General features: G+C 44.5%; 1 protein-coding gene across 1 annotated transcript; it reads left to right on the top strand.

The window, feature by feature from the left end:
* Nucleotides 1-600: 600 nt before the first annotated feature.
* On the top strand, nucleotides 601-14,496 carry LOC135893341 (arylacetamide deacetylase-like 4). Its single transcript, XM_065421135.1, has 4 exons — nucleotides 601-756; nucleotides 7,288-7,507; nucleotides 10,172-10,235; nucleotides 13,722-14,496. Exons 1-4 carry the CDS (start codon nucleotides 601-603, stop codon nucleotides 14,494-14,496), a joined length of 1,215 nt encoding a protein of 404 aa, XP_065277207.1.
* The last annotated feature ends 1,865 nt before the right edge of the window (nucleotides 14,497-16,361 follow it).

Raw genomic sequence — 16,361 nt, 5'->3', positions numbered from 1 at the left:
CATTGGTAGAGAAGGGTGTGGTTGCACAATCAGAGACAAGAGAAAACAGGTAAGGAAGTACCTAATTGTGAGTGCTCTTGAAGGTGGCTGTAAATCAATTTCCCACAGGAGTTGAAGAACAACAGAAGCCTGATTGTATCTGAGGAAAACATAACATGTCTTGGCCTTCCCATAAAATTGTTGCAAAATGTATAAGAAATCAGACTGCCAGCTCCCAGGACTGGAAGAGAGAAGAGAAGAACAGAAATGCAAGATCAGTGCAATGAAGTTCTGCAATATGAGAGAGAAGAGAAATCTCAGGTCTCTCGTTAGAGCTAATATATCTTTGCCAAGAGAAGCACTAATCCCATAATGATAGGCACAGTAGGAAAACACATCTAGAATGTGTGTTGCCATTATATCTACTAATATGAAACAAACATTTATGCAAGCCTTCCCCTTTCCTAATGTGGTGAGATCTTCACCTACCTATGAGTATTTCCAGGAGTAGGAGGATGGGGTGTGGAGGGATTTTTTGATCCTGCAACTGGAGATTTTAGCTGTGGAGACAACTGCAGGAGAGCAGTCAGTTCCTAGTTCCATCCTTCTCAGCACCGTGAAATGGAATTCACATTGGAAATTTTTCTTGTTGCTTTTATCTTGTTGGTGGCATTGGCATTTTACTATGAACATCCAAAGGCTGAAATCCCTCGAGAAGTGGATCAGCACATAAAGCTTTACATTCTTCATTACGTCGTGAACTTTGCATTTGGTCTGGTGAGTGTATCTGGTTTGAAACTCGGGTTTGATTGTTGTTTCCGAATACAGAGGTGGATTTTTGTAAGAGTCAGCGTTTAAATATATTGTAAAGAGCTGGCACAAGATCCCTGTCAACTGGGTTAATTCTTGGAGGTAAAGAGAAGAAAGCACCAGGCAACATCACTCACGGGTAGTTGCGAGGGAGAATTATTTCTTAGTGTTTAGGCAAAAGCCTTTCTAGAAAAAGTATAAAGAGTGATAAAATCTGTGCTAGGTAGGAGCTCTGGGCAGGGCTGTGAAACCTGTTGCTTATGCAAATACAGTAGAAAGACTTCAAGTAGGGGCAGCACAGCCTGCAGTTCTTCAGTCCAAGGTGTAAGAAAGACTATAGTGTGTGTATATATATAAATATATGAAGTGTTAAAATGAGGCAAGAGATATGATTGAAGTCAATGGAGTTGCATCAATTTACATCAGCTTAGGAGCTAGGCATGGTCTGAATCCGGCTATTAAGAGAGTTCTACTTAAAAGCAGTAGTAAGGAGCTGCCAGCTGTGACTCCACAGTGAGGCTTATGTTGTGTTTTTTAGCAGGGATTCAGCCACCTCTTTTTGTGTGTGTGACGAATACAATGTATCTTTGCCAAATTCACAGCACATCATCTGAGTCAGCATTGACTTTTCTGAGGATTTTCAAGGAAATCTTTAATTAGTTTATAACCCAAGGGTAAGTCTACACTTCAAGCTCTCTCTCTCTCTCTCTGTGTGTGAGATTGCCAGGGGGGGAGACATACATGCACTAGCGCTCATGATAGCACGCTACAGATAGAATGGAGCCATAGTGAGGCAAATTACAAGATGGCTAGCAGCCCTGAAGACACACCTCTTCGCCCATACTTGGGGTGACTAGCCCAACCTCTCTAGTTCTGGCACACTGGCTCAAGGAGAGCTAGTAAAAGAATCATAGAATATCAGGATCAGGGCCGGCTCTGGCTTTTTTGCCGCCCCAGGCAAAAAAGCCTCCCACCGCCCCGCCCCGCAGGGGAGGGCGGCGAGCCCCGGCGGCCAGAGCACCGGGGGGAGGGCGGCGAGCCCCGCCGGGGCTCCGCTCTCCCCGGCGGCCAGAGGCTGCGCCGGGAGGAGGGCGGCGAGCCCCGCTGGGGCTCCGCTCTCCCCGGCGGCCAGAGCACCGGGGGAGGGCGGCGAGCCCAGTCGCGGCCCCGCTCTCGGGCCAAAGCGCCGCGCCGCCCCCCTCCAGGTGCTGCTCCAAGCACCAGCTTGGTGGGCTGGTGCCTGTTGCCGGCCCTGATCAGGATTGGAAGGGACCTCACGGAAGGTCATCTAATCCAACCCCCTGCTCAAAGCAGGACCAATCCCCAACTAAATCATCCCAGCCGGGGCTTTGTCAAGCCTGACCTTAAAAAACCTCTAAGGAAGGAGATTCCACCACCTCCCTAGGTAACCCATTCCAGTGCTTCACCACCCTCCTAGTGAAAAAGTTTTTCCTAATATCCAACCTAAACCTCCCCCACTGCAACTTGAGACCATTACTCCTTGTTCTGCCATCTGCTAGCACTGAGTACAGTCTAGATCCATCCTCTTTGGTATTCCCCTTTCAGGTAGTTGAAAGCAGCTATCAAATCCCCCCTTATTCTTCTCTTCTGCAGACTAAATAATCCCAGACTAAATAATCCCAGAATGTCTCCTTGTGCTGGGAACCACGCCCTCCAGTTTGCAGTGTAGACTTGCCCTAAAATTAATTTTAAATAGTCCCTTTAAGAAATGTGGCCTGGGGAACCTCACTTTTTTTTTTTTTGGGAACCTTTCTAAGCTAAAAATACAGCCCTTAGAAGCACCAAGCTTTACGCACGCCCATCTCTCAGATAAGCGCCTTTCCAAATTTTGAAATACACACTTAAAAACAACTTGTCCCTTATTGTCCCCCCGCCTGAAAAGTTAAATGAGCTAAGAGTACATATTCCCTATCCTCACCCACAGATACACATCTTACCACTAGAGCTGCTGTACACCACAGACTACGAAGCACAACCATAACCCTTCCTCCACGGGGCTGCAAACCTCCACCACTGCCTATTGTTGCCAATGGGATCTGGTTTTCACTGTTTCAGCTTGAGCGTCTACTGTGGATCATTTGTGTTGATTGTGGGAGGAATCTTTGAGCAGGACAAACTTGTGAAATGAGGTCACAATTGACTTGTCATTCAGCTTTTTTTTATGCTAGCTTGCAATTCTTATGAAATTTGAGAATACATCTCCCATTGCCATAGCTATTGGCAAGAAACAGACCGCTGCAGTCAGCTCCACCAGAAAATTGCATGTGTTTTTTGATTAGGTGTTGCAACAGGTGACACATTCAAAACCATGCCAACTCACGAGTTACTAATGTAGGAATTAAAATGGATGAAGATAGGCCATTCATAGGCAGATATCAAGATGCTAGCTCATGCTTTTAGCATGCTAAGACTTGATGACAGCTTATACTCTTCTCTGGAAACTCTCTGTGTTACACTTGTTGCAACATTTCAGAGTCGGAGGCTGGCATCCTTATGGGTTACAGCTGAGTACGGTAATTGTGGTAGTGCCGAATTGTATATCAACAAATGGAGAAGTAGATGGCACAAACTGGAAGGTAGCTCTGTTTTTTACTTCCTTGCTGTTGTTGTTTTGTTAGGTAATGTGAGTTGTGTATTTAGATAGTTAATTTAAAGCACACCATCTATTTGCATATAAGAAAATGTTCATAAGCTTGTTGGTTTAATAAAGCTGTTAAATTGTAAAAGGCTTCTTGACTACAGATCTTAACACGCTGTTAGAAGTAAATCAGATTTGTCGCCCCTTCTTCCAATACTGATGTTCCTCTTCTGACAAGCAGGGTCACCTCACTACCAAGCGGTAGCAGATTTTGTGGCCTTCCAGGTCAGCTCCCCAGTGAAGGGGAAAAAGTCAATGATACAGAGTATGGATATATTCTAACTGTAACTTGCTTTTACACATTTATCAGTCCTGGATCAGAGATGCAGGCAATCCCTTCTTTCAGGAATCTAAGCCCAACACAAATGCCCGATCTCAGAGAGTAAAATCTACTTTAAGAATGGACTCTAATCAGAGACTTAGGGTATGTCTACACTACCCTCTGGATCGGCGGGCAGCGATCGATCCAGCGGGGATTGATTTATCGCATCTAGACTAGAACGATAAATCAATCCCCGAGCACTCTCCCGTCGACTCCTGTACTCCAGCGCTGCGAGAGGCGCAGGCAGAGTCGATGGGGGAGTGGCAGCAGTCGACTCACCGTGGTGAAGACACCACGGTAAGTCAATTTAAGTACGTCGACTTCAGCTATGTTATTCACGTAGCTGAAGTTGCATAACTTAGATCGATCCCACCCACTAGTGCAGGAGCGCCGCCAGCTTTTTTGCCGCCCAAGGCGGCGGAAGGTCCCGCCCCTGAAATACTGCCCCCCACAGAGGCGGCGGAAAGTCCCGCCCCCGAAATGCCGCCCCCCACAGAGGCGGCGGAAGGTCCCGCCCCCGAAATACCACTGACGACCAGGGTGGCTGAAGATCCGGCCACCACGGTCGCCGCCCCCAAAATGTTAGCGCTCGCCCTGCAACAGTGTAGACCAGGGCTAAGGCAGAAAGCAAAACTCTCCTGCTGTCCCGACAGTTTCTACTCACTGAACCTGGTATAACCAAGAACTGGCAACAACACATGAATTTCTTCCAAGACTAAAAACTTGTTCACTCTCTAAGAGAAAGAACTCGGAAGACAATCTTCAGAGTGGTAGCCGTGTTATTCTGTATCAGCAAAAAGCATGAGGAGTACTCCATAAATACTCCTCGTTCTTTTTTCGGAAGACAACGTGGAACAGCACCACCTGATGACGTCTGCGATAACAATACTTTGTTGTTGCTAACCAGAAGCAATTAGTCACTTTAGTGCTGACTGTGAAGAATATTTCACATAACTTGTGAGGTAGGCACCTGGGGCTCTGCAGGGCAATGTGAGGGAGATTTCCTTTATTCTCACCCTAGTTTGAGCTGTGATTAGCCAGACTAATAAACTCTTGATGAGTCTGAAGTCATGTAGCACAGTACTGAAGCCACTCCACCCTTGTCTAGATCAAATCAGGGGGTGCTGTGGTTATATCTATCCTGCAGTAACAGGGTGTGACTTCGGTTCCAGCTGACATACCACCTGGGCTAGTTTTAATCTGGCTAGCTTGGGTTACAGAACATCAAAGCCTCAACAGCTCAAGCTTCATGGCAGGCTGTACAACGCCCCCACCCCCATGGAACCCTGGGAAATTCCTCACTGGGCTAGCCCACGCTGAGCCTTGCGTGGCCACAGCTTCACTGTTCGAGGACCCAAGATAGTTAGATTAAAGATTGCTCGGGTATGTCCGCTTGAGTGGCAGTCACACCCTCTGACTGTCGAAGAGACACACCCCGTGTGCCTCAGACAAGAGGAAATATCCCTGTCTGCTCCTGCCCAGTTTTAGAAAAGATTGAATTGACCATTTTTAAAAAGCCCCCACAGACTGGCCGCTGGAAGGGGCAGTTGACTCCAGAGTGGCGCTATTGTTGCTCTATCTGTTGGGATGGAAACAAATTAAACCCTGGCTCCTCATGCTGTGTCCCCTTCAGAGTCATTCAACAGGATGAGTCCTTTCCTTACCGGCCACAGAGGTTGAGCGGGGTTTCACCAAGATAGGAAGCAAGAGCTCTCCAGCATTTAGCTGAAAAGTTGGACCTGTACTTCCCCATGCTCCTCCTTTCTTTCGAATCAAAGACCCATACAGTTAGAAGAGACCACAAGGGTCATTTAGTCAACCCCCCTGCTAAGATGCAGGATTTGTTGCGTCTAAACCACCCAAGACAGATGGCTCCAGCCTCCTTTTGAAAACCTCCAGTGAAGGAGCTTCCACAACCTCCCTAGGCGTCTGTTCCATTGTCCTGCTGTTCTTACAGTTAGGAAGTTTTTCCTGAGATGTAATCTACATCGGCTCTGCTGTAGTTTGAACCCATTGCCTCTTATCCTGCCCTCTGTGGCAAGAGAGAACAACTTTTCTCCATCTCTTTTTTTATGGCAGCCTTTCAAGTATTTGAAGACTGCTACCACGTTGTCGTCCCCCTTAATCTCCTCTTTTCCAAGCTAAACATACCCAGTTCCTTCAGCCTTTGCTCACAGGGCTTGCGTTCCGTCCCTTTGATCATCTTTGTCTCTCACCTCTGGATCCTTTCCAGTTTCTCTATATCCTTTTTATACATTGCTGACCACAACTCGACACAGTACTCCAGCTGAGGCCTAACCAGAGCGCTGGTCCAGCCTGCCCAAAATATCTCCCTTACCTCACCCAAATCACTCCTACAAAATTATTGCTATTGTTGTCCCTGCTGTCCCTTCCTTTGTCTCATGATAAATTTCAGTTGTATGCTGGTCAGGGCAGAAACCATGTCTCTACTTTGTAACAGAACCATTTAAAAAACAAACAAACAATAATTCTATATTTGCCACTATTCACAGAATGCACCAACAGCTCCATAGATCCCCATACCATGGGTTAAATTCAGCCACATGCAATTGTATGTTAATGTATAATAAATAAAAAATGTGTGCCTCCTATAGAGCTTGTCATCTGAGCACCGTACACACCCCAATATATTTTAGGGGGGTAATCCTGGCTCCAGTGAAGTCAACAAGAGTTTCGCCATTGACTTCAATGGAGACAGGTTTTCATCCTAGATGTTTTATGAATCCTAAAAATGAACCCATTTGAGACATGGCAAGGATACCCTAGCAGGTTTTGTCTGGGCTTTCTAAGTTTCCTGTTGTAAACAGGAAGTTGCTACCAAATAAAAAGGAAAACCCCGCTCCATGTTGCACTGGGTAGTGTTGACATCACAAGCATGGGATCATTGCCAATCAACCAGGAAGGTCTGTTAGTGTTCAAATTTCTAAAGCAATTTCAGAATTGCTGTGAATTTGGAGAGGGAGCAGAGAACTGATTTTGCCATTTTAACAAAGTGTTAGCTTGTGTGATGAAGATTATTGCAAGCGGGAGGGAAACATTGAGTTCCTACCCTAGTAACAGAGTCTGAAAATAATACTTTTTATTTGAGGAAGGTCTGGATTATTCAGCTGCCAAAGGTGTCAACTACACTAGGCTTATAGTAAAATTCTGTAATGGTAAGGACGGCATGACTCAGGGCACTGGGATTGGGAGAAGGAGCATTTCAACTTTGCTGTAGGTTACCAATTCAAAGCCAGCCAGAGTTATCATTACAACTTCTTGATTACTAATATGAAGGATAATTGGTAGCACATGTGAAACAAGTTGGTTGTCTGAATCTACTTCGGAATGAAGGAGTGACCACGTTACCATCACAACAGGGCCCTTCGATGGCAGCTTGGGCACAGACCCCGAAGTTTGAATTGGTTATGGAGACAGTTCCCTGTTCACCCTCCAAGGTATAGCTGAAGCACATTGACAGGGAACTAATTTTTGGTCTCTGTCTCCCTATAAACAGGGAAGGATTTTGGAGAAACTGGGCATCTGTAAGGAGGTTTACCTCATCAGGACCATCTTGTATGGAATACCACCTTGGAAGGATAATGCTAATCTCTTCATCGAGGACTTGAAGTTTGCAAAGGTGTCAGTGAGGGTTTACCACCCGAAAGTGCCATCTGCTGGACGAAGGAGAGGAGTCCTTTACCTTCACGGAGGAGTTGGCCAGATTGGAAGCATAGGTAAGAAGTTTAAAGAAATTAAGAACTATGATAAATATGAAGTATTATCTAGCTCCTTCTATTATGATAGTTCCTATATGATAATTAAGAACGACTGCAATTAAGAATTTAAAAAATAAATTAAGAATGATAACCAAACTTAAAAGTTACATATTTTTAGTCAGACTGGCCGGTATTTATGCCGCTAAGCATTCCCTTCTACGAAAATTTGTACTTATCCTTGGATTTCTGTTCTCTGACCATTCATGAGAATTACTTTACTTTTCCCTTTCATTGTTGCTATTGGAGACAGAAAAATTGGAGCTTTGGCCACAGCTAGGCAAACTGCTCCCAGGCTGGAAGTCTTCGAGATCAGTAACTTTGTTAATAATTATAGCACCGAAATGTCCTTTGTACCTTTGAAAAATCTCCCATTATAACAATAATCCCTTAGACATATTTTTGGTTGCCCAATCTGAGACATCATAAGGTATCCGGATTTCAGTAGGTGCTGAGTACCAACCCTTTAAAAAAATCAGGGCCCTTTAAAGGCATCTCACATTGGGAAAAAATTGAGGCATCAAAGATCACTGCTCTCTTTGGGAAATCTTGGCCTATATGCAGGCTGAGTGTTGGATGCTGTAATTAGAGTGGGGTGATTTTTTTCAGAAGCATAGTTTATTCAAAGAAAAATGCAGTTTGGGGTTTACCAAAACTATTCTTGAATTGGGAGTGAATTCAGTGAATAGTTTCTATGAAAAAGGTTTTTTTTTTTTTTTTTTTAAGTCAAAGTTTTGTTTCAACAGTTTCTAAATGAAGTGTTTTGACCTTTTGGTTTGAAACAAAGTTTTGATTAGAAATGTAGCTAGATTTAAATAAAGCAAAAAGGGTAAAGGCACCCAAGAACTAAATGAAAACCCCAAATCAAAAAAAATTGTGTTTTGGGTTGAACCAAAACAAAATATTTGGCTTTTTCAGTTCAGCCACTGACTTGAAAACAAACAATTATTTACTCAGCTCTAGTAGTGTCTGCAAAAGGAGGTATTAAAACAGATAGAAACTTTACAAATGTCCTCATCAGACATCTATTATTCCTCTGAGCTATAATAATCCCTTTTGAAGGGGTAGCCCATTTTGTCATTATATGCTTCCTTGGTGCAAGTTTTAAGCCCTGTGACAGGGGATGCCTCAGAGGATTTGGCTAACAAAGCTGCTCAGTTCCTGAATGTGCAATTGAGATGCACTTATCTTCCCTTCCCTTCCAATATCCAATTTGCACTATTCCATCATCTCTTTCTTTTGTTTCGGACAAATAGACAGCCGAGACATTTCCTAAGATCTGTGTTAAGATGTTGTCGTGGCTTTTGGAATAAAGGCCCGGTCTATTCTGAGGACCTGTGGAAGGGACAATTACTACATTTCCATGAAACTGGCCCCCAGACAACGTTCCTTCTCATTTGTTTTCCATACATGGAACAAATGACGGCCTTAACTCAGATTTAAAAATCTATGGATGCAGTTTCTTGCACTCCTTTTCTCGCCCTCTCTTTCTACATCTCCACCCTACCATTCCATTTCATTCACTCATCCCTTCCTTCCTGCCTTATCATTCATTCTATATCCCACACTCATTATTGACTCTTTTACAACACTCCTTTTCACTCTTTTTCCCTTGCAAGTTTCCCTTCCTCTCCCTTTCTTCGTTCTACACACCACTTCTTTTTTACTATATTCTATTCTGGTTCTTATCTGTTGCTCATCACTGTGGCCATGCAAGCACCTCCCAGAAGTGTATTATACAATGTTCCTGATATCTGTCATGTGTTGTTCTTCCTTACCACAGGAAAAAAGCTGCATGAACAATTATAAAAAAATTAAGATAATATTTATTTTATATATGCATGTATATGCACATGCTGTGTGTTTATACTGGTAGAGACAAGGTTTAAAAAAAAAAAAAAAAAAGCGTCTTGCCCTTGCAGTGGAAAGTGGTGAGGTCTGAGGTAGTTCTGTGTGTGTGAAAGAAAATACCACACTTGCCCCTTAGGAAAATCCCGCCATTGCATTACCCTTGATGTGGCCCTGGTAGTGGTACCAGTGGTGTCTTTGTCCAACCTCCCACAGGGCTGGTTTACATAACGTGAAGGTAGAAATGTGAATCAACATTGGTGTCCTGTCAGCACTAGGGCTCCCACAGATGTTAACAAAATGGTGGGAGAGTTCATCCCTGTGCCACTCCCCCCCCCCCCAAAATCTAGTAGTGTCAAGGCCAAGGACAGGAGAAATCCAGTGCAGGCTCATTAGTATGAAGGAGATACAGATTCCAGAGAGTCTGACTCTTTTTTTAAGTGACATTACTTTCACACCTTGACTCACTCAGAGAGGCATTGAGGAGTATTTTGAGTATGGTGTTTGGATACTTCTGCCCCAATGCACACAACTCCCAGTGAAAAACCTGAGAGGCCCCTTTTCCACATACTGAACACACTAAGACTTTCTCTGGATTAGTAAACCAGGGATGAGCAGAATTCCAAGTCACATAAAACCCCCTAATCCTCCTGTAAGATCATGAGTCCCTCATCAAAAATGAACACCCATGTGAATTTTCTTCTCATTTTGTAAGGATATAGAATTGAATATCTTGAAGACATTAATACAACTCCATTGAGAATGTTTGTGTTGCAGGCATGTATGAAAGAGTATGCCGTTTTATTGCCAGGAGAAGCAACTCAGTGGTTGTGTGTGTTGGGTAAGTGATTTTATTTCAGTTGCATTATTTGGGAACCATTTACGATGGGTCAGCTTCCAGGTGTATATGTCCGTGAAACACCCCCTCTCAGCCCTGGTCTACACTACGAGTTTAGGTTGAATTTAGCAGCGTTAGATCGATTTAACCCTGCACCCATCCACACGACGAAGCCATTTTTGTTGACTTAAAGGGCTCTTAAAATCGATTTCTGTACTCCTCCCTGACGAGGGGATTAGCACTGAAATCGACATCGCCGGGTCGAATTTGGGGGTAGTGTGGACGCAATTCGACGGTATTGGCCTCCAGGAGCTTTCTAAACCGTTCATTTTTGTTGCCTCTCTCTGGATTCTCTCCAGTTTGTCCACATCTTTCCTAAACTATGATGCCCAGAACTGGACACAGTACTCCAGCTGAGATCTCTCCAGTGCTGTGTAGAGAAAGACAATTACTTTCCTTGTCTTACATACAACACTGCTGCTAATACAGCCCAGAATGATGTTAGCCTTTTTCACAACTGCATCGTATTGTTGACTCACACTCATTTTGTGATCCACTAGAACACCTAGATCCTTTGCAGTATTACTACCGCCTAGCCAGATATTCCCCATTTTGTAGTTGTGCATTTGATTTTTCCTTCCTCAATGAGGCACTTTGCACATATCTTGATTGAATTTCATCTTGTTGAATTCGGACCAATTCTTCAATTTGTCAAGGTCATTTTGAACTCTATTTTTTTTCTTCCAAAGTGCTTGCAACCCTGACAAGCTTGATATCATCTGCACATTTTATAAGCCTACTCTCCACTTCATTACCTAAGTCATTCATGAAAATATTGACTAGTACTCGACTCACAACTGACCCCTGCTGGACCCCTCTAGATACGCCCTCCCAGTTTGACAGCGAAGCTTTGATAACTACTCTTTGAGGACAGTCTTTCAACCAGTTGTGCACCCATCTTATAGTAATTTAATCTAGACCACGTTTCCCTGCTTGCTTATGAGAATGTGCGACTGTGTCAAAAACTTTACTTTACTAAAGTCAAGCCATATCATGTCTACTGCTTCCCATGCTCCCCCGCCAAGCAGGCCAGTAACCTGGTCAAAGAAGGAAATGAAGTTGGTTTGGCATGATTGGTCTTTGACAGATTCATGCCGGCTATTCCTTAGAACTGTTTTTCTCTAGGTGCTTACAAATTGTTTGTTTCATAATTTGTTCCAGTGTCTTTCTAGGTACTGAAGTTAGGCTGACTGGCAACAATAATTCCTCCTTGTTCCCCTTTTTAAAAGATAGGTATTAGGTTTGCCTTCTCCATTCCTCTGGGACCTCACCTGTCTTCCATGAGTTCTCAAAGATAATTACTATCGGTTCCAAGATTGCTTCAGCGAGTTCCTTAAGTACCCTAGGATGAATTTCATCAGGCCCTGCCAACTTGGATTCATCCAGCTAATGGAAATAATCTTCTAGGCAGCAGCTTCATAGTTGTATACCACAGAGGCCTAGGAGAAGGGGAGCAGCTTTGGCAAATAAGTCCTCAAGCCCCTCCTATAATCCACTGCAAAGCATGCCATTGTCTCTCTCCACAGAGACTACAGCAAAACTGGGAGCAAAGGGGAAGATATACAAGGGTCTGCTGATTGGGGGGCTCATTGCAAGCACTATAGAATGCTTCTGTGTAGGGCTGATAAGAAGGGTCGTGCGTGGGGGCGGGAAGGGAAGTTGTGCCTCTCCTCCCATCCCCCAGCTCTGACTGTTTTTTGTGGAGGACTGGCTTACTTCGTTCTAGCGTTAGTTATCAACTAACAGCCACTGGCCTGGTACGCACCTAAATGGCATCTGTATATATTGGCATGCCATTGTCTCTCTCCACAGAGACTACAGCAAAACTGGGAGCAAAGGGGAAGATATACAAGGGTCTGCTGATTGGGGGGCTCATTGCAAGCACTATAGAATGCTTCTGTGTAGGGCTGATAAGAAGGGTCGTGCGTGGGGGCGGGAAGGGAAGTTGTGCCTCTCCTCCCATCCCCCAGCTCTGACTGTTTTTTGTGGAGGACTGGCTTACTTCGTTCTAGCGTTAGTTATCAACTAACAGCCACTGGCCTGGTACGCACCTAAATGGCATCTGTATATATTGGCATCCACTATTAAAAGCACAAGCTTGGAGGTTGTTTTCAAAAACATACCCAATCCATTAAAAAAAAAATATAACGGCTGAATGATTTGAGTTGCAGTTACCCAACCCCCTTTTATTTAAAACGTGGTCCCCTCTGCTGAGAGCCGATGCAAAGGGATGTAAGAGGAAGCCATTAGCAGCGAACAGGAAGAAATGTTATTGATCCTACCAAACCCAGGAATTATTCTACATATTCTGGAGAGCCGTCTGCTGTCCCTTACCTATTAAAAAACTGTTTACAGATAGAACAGACCTTTAAAAACCTCCCTGCTAGTTATCCCCCAAATGCTAAAGTCAAAGCACATGACCCTGTTATGGATCACTGAGATTTTCAGGGAAATTAGGTCTGTGTAATGAATGAGGAAAGTGGCCTCCCTAAACGCTTCAATTCATCAGCAGTCATCATGTTGTAACTCAAGATCTCTAGCTAAATTGCTTTAGTCCTGATAACCTGATAGAAGATGACTGCTCCAGCATAATCAGAGAAAAAAGCAAGCAAAAGACTTTGCGGTCTGTATTCAACAGACTGTCTGACTAGACTGGCTTCCCTGATTAACAAATGTTTTCGGTGTCCTGAGACCTTTGGCTAATCAAGAGTGCATCCTAAGTTGCTAACAAAAAGACATAACCACAATGAATATTAATCTGTATATGCCAACCCTTCTATGTACATGTCAACCATCCATATTAGTGGAGCTGTTAAAATGAATGCTGATCGTTGCGGACTACCCTGTGTAGTGTGTTTGTGGGTTAATGTTTTCATGTTTCCTGATATTGTGTGTTTCTTTAAGGGAAATTTTATCTCCCAATTTCTTTACTCCTAAAGATAAAAAGTTGTTCCCTTGAAGTATATTAAAAATGGCACTACCTGTTAGCTCAATTCCAATAGCCCAGGATTAAGGGAACAACCATGCGGAATCCTTAGCGCCTATTGGCTCCCTTTGTAAATAATTCCTGACACAAAAAATAGTAAATCTTTATCACTTTCAGTGTTTATTTTATAAATCTCTATTCTCACATATGTACTCAGGGTGGTATTAGACTTCATTGCAAACCTAAAAGCAGAAAGGCCAATTACTGGTACATACTCCAGAATGCTTCAGTACCACACAGAGTCAGAAGATGTGTCTACAGTTGTCTAAAACGTAATTAAAAAGGATGGGTGACTCCTGAAGCTATTCTACAAAGCAGAATTTTAAATACATACATAAGTAACAATAAACATATATTTTTCTAACTTTAAAAGGTACTTGAAAGAGAAGATGACACTACCCATAGATGATGATGATATTAAAACACTGTCATTGATATTTTAGGTATCGTTTGGCTCCTGAGCACCCATATCCAACCCAGTTCTTGGACTGTCTTACTGCCACGGTACATTTTATGACGACAGCAGAAGACTATGGGGTGGATCCCACCCGTATTATCATCTGTGGAGACAGCAGTGGAGGCACACTCGCTGCTGCTGTTTGCCAAACCCTGGTGAGTAGAACAGACCTCCCAAAGGCACGAGCCCAGATCCTGCTCTATCCATTTCTCCAAGCTGTGGACTTTAATTTGCCTTCATATCAGCAAAACGGTTCAGTCCCCCTCTTGTTAAAGAAACGGACCATTACACTTGGTATACAGTATCTCAATCAGGACTTGTCACTGATGAAAGGTATCCTAGAAGGTTCCCATGTGCCTGAGGATTTGAAACTGAAGTTTAGCAAATGGCTGAGTCCAGACAATATCCCCATGGAATTTAAGATCAGAGGCTACAAACCACCTGCATCTGCTACATATTCAGAAGAACTTTACACTTCGGCCAAACCAGTTTTTGAGACCACCTTTTCCCCACTGTTAGCTGAAGATGCCATTGTTCGCCAGCTCCCAGAAACTTTCATCTTGACCTGCGAGTACGATGTGGTCAGGGATGATGGACTGTTGTACAAGAAAAGATTGGAGGACAATGGCATTCCGGTGACTTGGTACCATTTAGAGGATGGATTCCATGGAGCACTATTCCTAATTGACTATGGGTATATTTCATTTCCATGTGGAAAGAGAGCAATGAACAATGTAGTAAACTTTATAAAAGACTTATAACCACCACCCCTCAAAAAACAAAAATCCCCCCCCCCCCCCCCCCCCGTTCTTCAGATCTGGGAGTCTTGCATTCCTTTCCCAAAGTGATACCTCTGAGTGGCCACAGAAATTACAGGAAACTCTCAGATTTCAATTATCTTTGCTCAGCTCTGAAATACTGGCTATGGGGCTGCCCCCCCCCCGTGGCTGCTGTTTCTGGCTGCTTGTGACAAGTGCAGCTGGAGGAGCTTAAGATTCCCCTCCTTCTGCTACTCAGCTGGTCTTCCAGGGAGAGATTTGTGCAGTGCTGCCCAGGGGATGGGAGAAAACACTAGGGCTGGGAAACTGAACAGACTTGGGGCTGAATCTGGAGGTAATGGTGAGGGGGATGAATTGGGGGGGAGGGGAGGGATAAGTGAAATGGTGACTCCTGGGGAGTTGAATCTGTAGCTGGCTGCAGAGAAGCCTAAATCTGATGGAGGCTGAATCCAAAGCAAATGCTGTAGGGCATAGAGAACTGAATACAGGGGCTGGATCTGGGGATGCAGGCAAAGAAAAGATGGTGGAAGGAAAGAAGAGGAAAGGAGGGGATCAGCTTGTGGAGAGCAGAGCAGTGCAAGTTATAAAGCCATAAAATATGAACAATATTTAATCAGGAGCTAGATGCTGTTACGAGTTTCAAAGGTAAATGAAACAACCTTGTGCCAGGAGGTAGGAGACAGGGTTAGTGTGTCTAATCAGAGCAGTACTCAAATGGTATGCTCCTGCTCCACAGAGATGTTGCATAAAGTAAAGTTGTTTAGACTCGAACTTCTGTATTAAAGAGCCACCCATAAGGAAGAGGCTTTTACCTCAGTTTCAAAAACAGCATTTTAAAAAAAAATAAATTGTTGACTTCCCATGAATGTACTTTTTGATCAGCCACTGTAAAGAGGACGTGTCTGGATCCTAGGCCTGTATTATCCAAAGCAGAAAGCAATTTCTGATAAAAAGAATGGTTCCGTGAACACTGTACCATGCCATGGCAGAGAAAGAGCTGGGATAAATGGTCTATATCCAGGAGAGAATGACGGATAACAGGGGCGGCTCCAGGCACCAGCGCACCAAGCATGTGCCTGGGGCGGCAAGCCGCGGGGGGCGCCCTGCCGGTCCGTGAGGGCGGCAGTCGGGCAGCCTTTGGCAGCATGCCTGCAAGAGGTCCGCCAGTCCCGCGGCTTCGGCGGCAATTCGGCGGCGGAAACGCCAAAGGTGTGGGACCGGCGGACCTCCCGCAGGCGTGCCGCCGAAAACCGCCTGACTGCCGTGCTTGGGGCGGCAAAATACATAGAGCCGCCCCTGACAGATAAGCAAAAACGCGTTAGGATTTTTAACTAGGGAGATGTGCCTGGTCACCAGGCACAAACGATGGAGCACATCATATCTGAGTGTCCCCTTTGGTCTTTCGCCGGGGGCCTGAAGGATATTACCAGCTCACTGCTGTGGCAATGTGATGGCTATCAAACCTAGATATAAATTTGTAGTCGTTGCTACCTCCCCAAGCCATACTAAAGAAGACGACTAAGTGGATGGAGCAAATATGGTCTGAGCTCTTGGAAAATCCAGAACACCCCAAGAGACACTGATTTTAAAGGACTGGTGATTTGAGGGGTGGGAGGAGGTCGAGTCACAATAGTCCTCCCCTTTCAGAGATACTCTCAAAGTCTTCCACCCCAGCCCAGGCAGTCCTTAAGTCCACTGCCCTGTCTGTGCCACTCCTGCAATGACTAGAACGAACGATCCCAGACAGTCTTCAAGTTCACTGCCCAGATTGTGCCGCTCATTCAGTGGCTGGTTGGGGAATCCAGGCCCATCCCTACACTGGTTTCCAGCCCAGGGGCACCAGCAGC

This window comes from Emys orbicularis, chromosome 22 (genome assembly GCF_028017835.1).
Source record: "Emys orbicularis isolate rEmyOrb1 chromosome 22, rEmyOrb1.hap1, whole genome shotgun sequence".
Lineage (NCBI taxonomy): Eukaryota > Metazoa > Chordata > Testudines > Emydidae > Emys > Emys orbicularis.
This window is presented reverse-complemented; position numbering and strand designations above follow the sequence as displayed.

Excerpts from the sequence above, each read along its gene's own strand:
- LOC135893341 (XM_065421135.1), top strand. The coding sequence starts at position 601 with ATGGAATTCACATTGGAAATTTTTCTTGTTGCTTTTATCTTGTTGGTG. Across the intron at positions 757-7,287 it reads TGAACTTTGCATTTGGTCTG|GGAAGGATTTTGGAGAAACT; the intron begins GTGAGTGTATCT and ends CCCTATAAACAG. Across the intron at positions 10,236-13,721 it reads TCAGTGGTTGTGTGTGTTGG|GTATCGTTTGGCTCCTGAGC; the intron begins GTAAGTGATTTT and ends TTGATATTTTAG.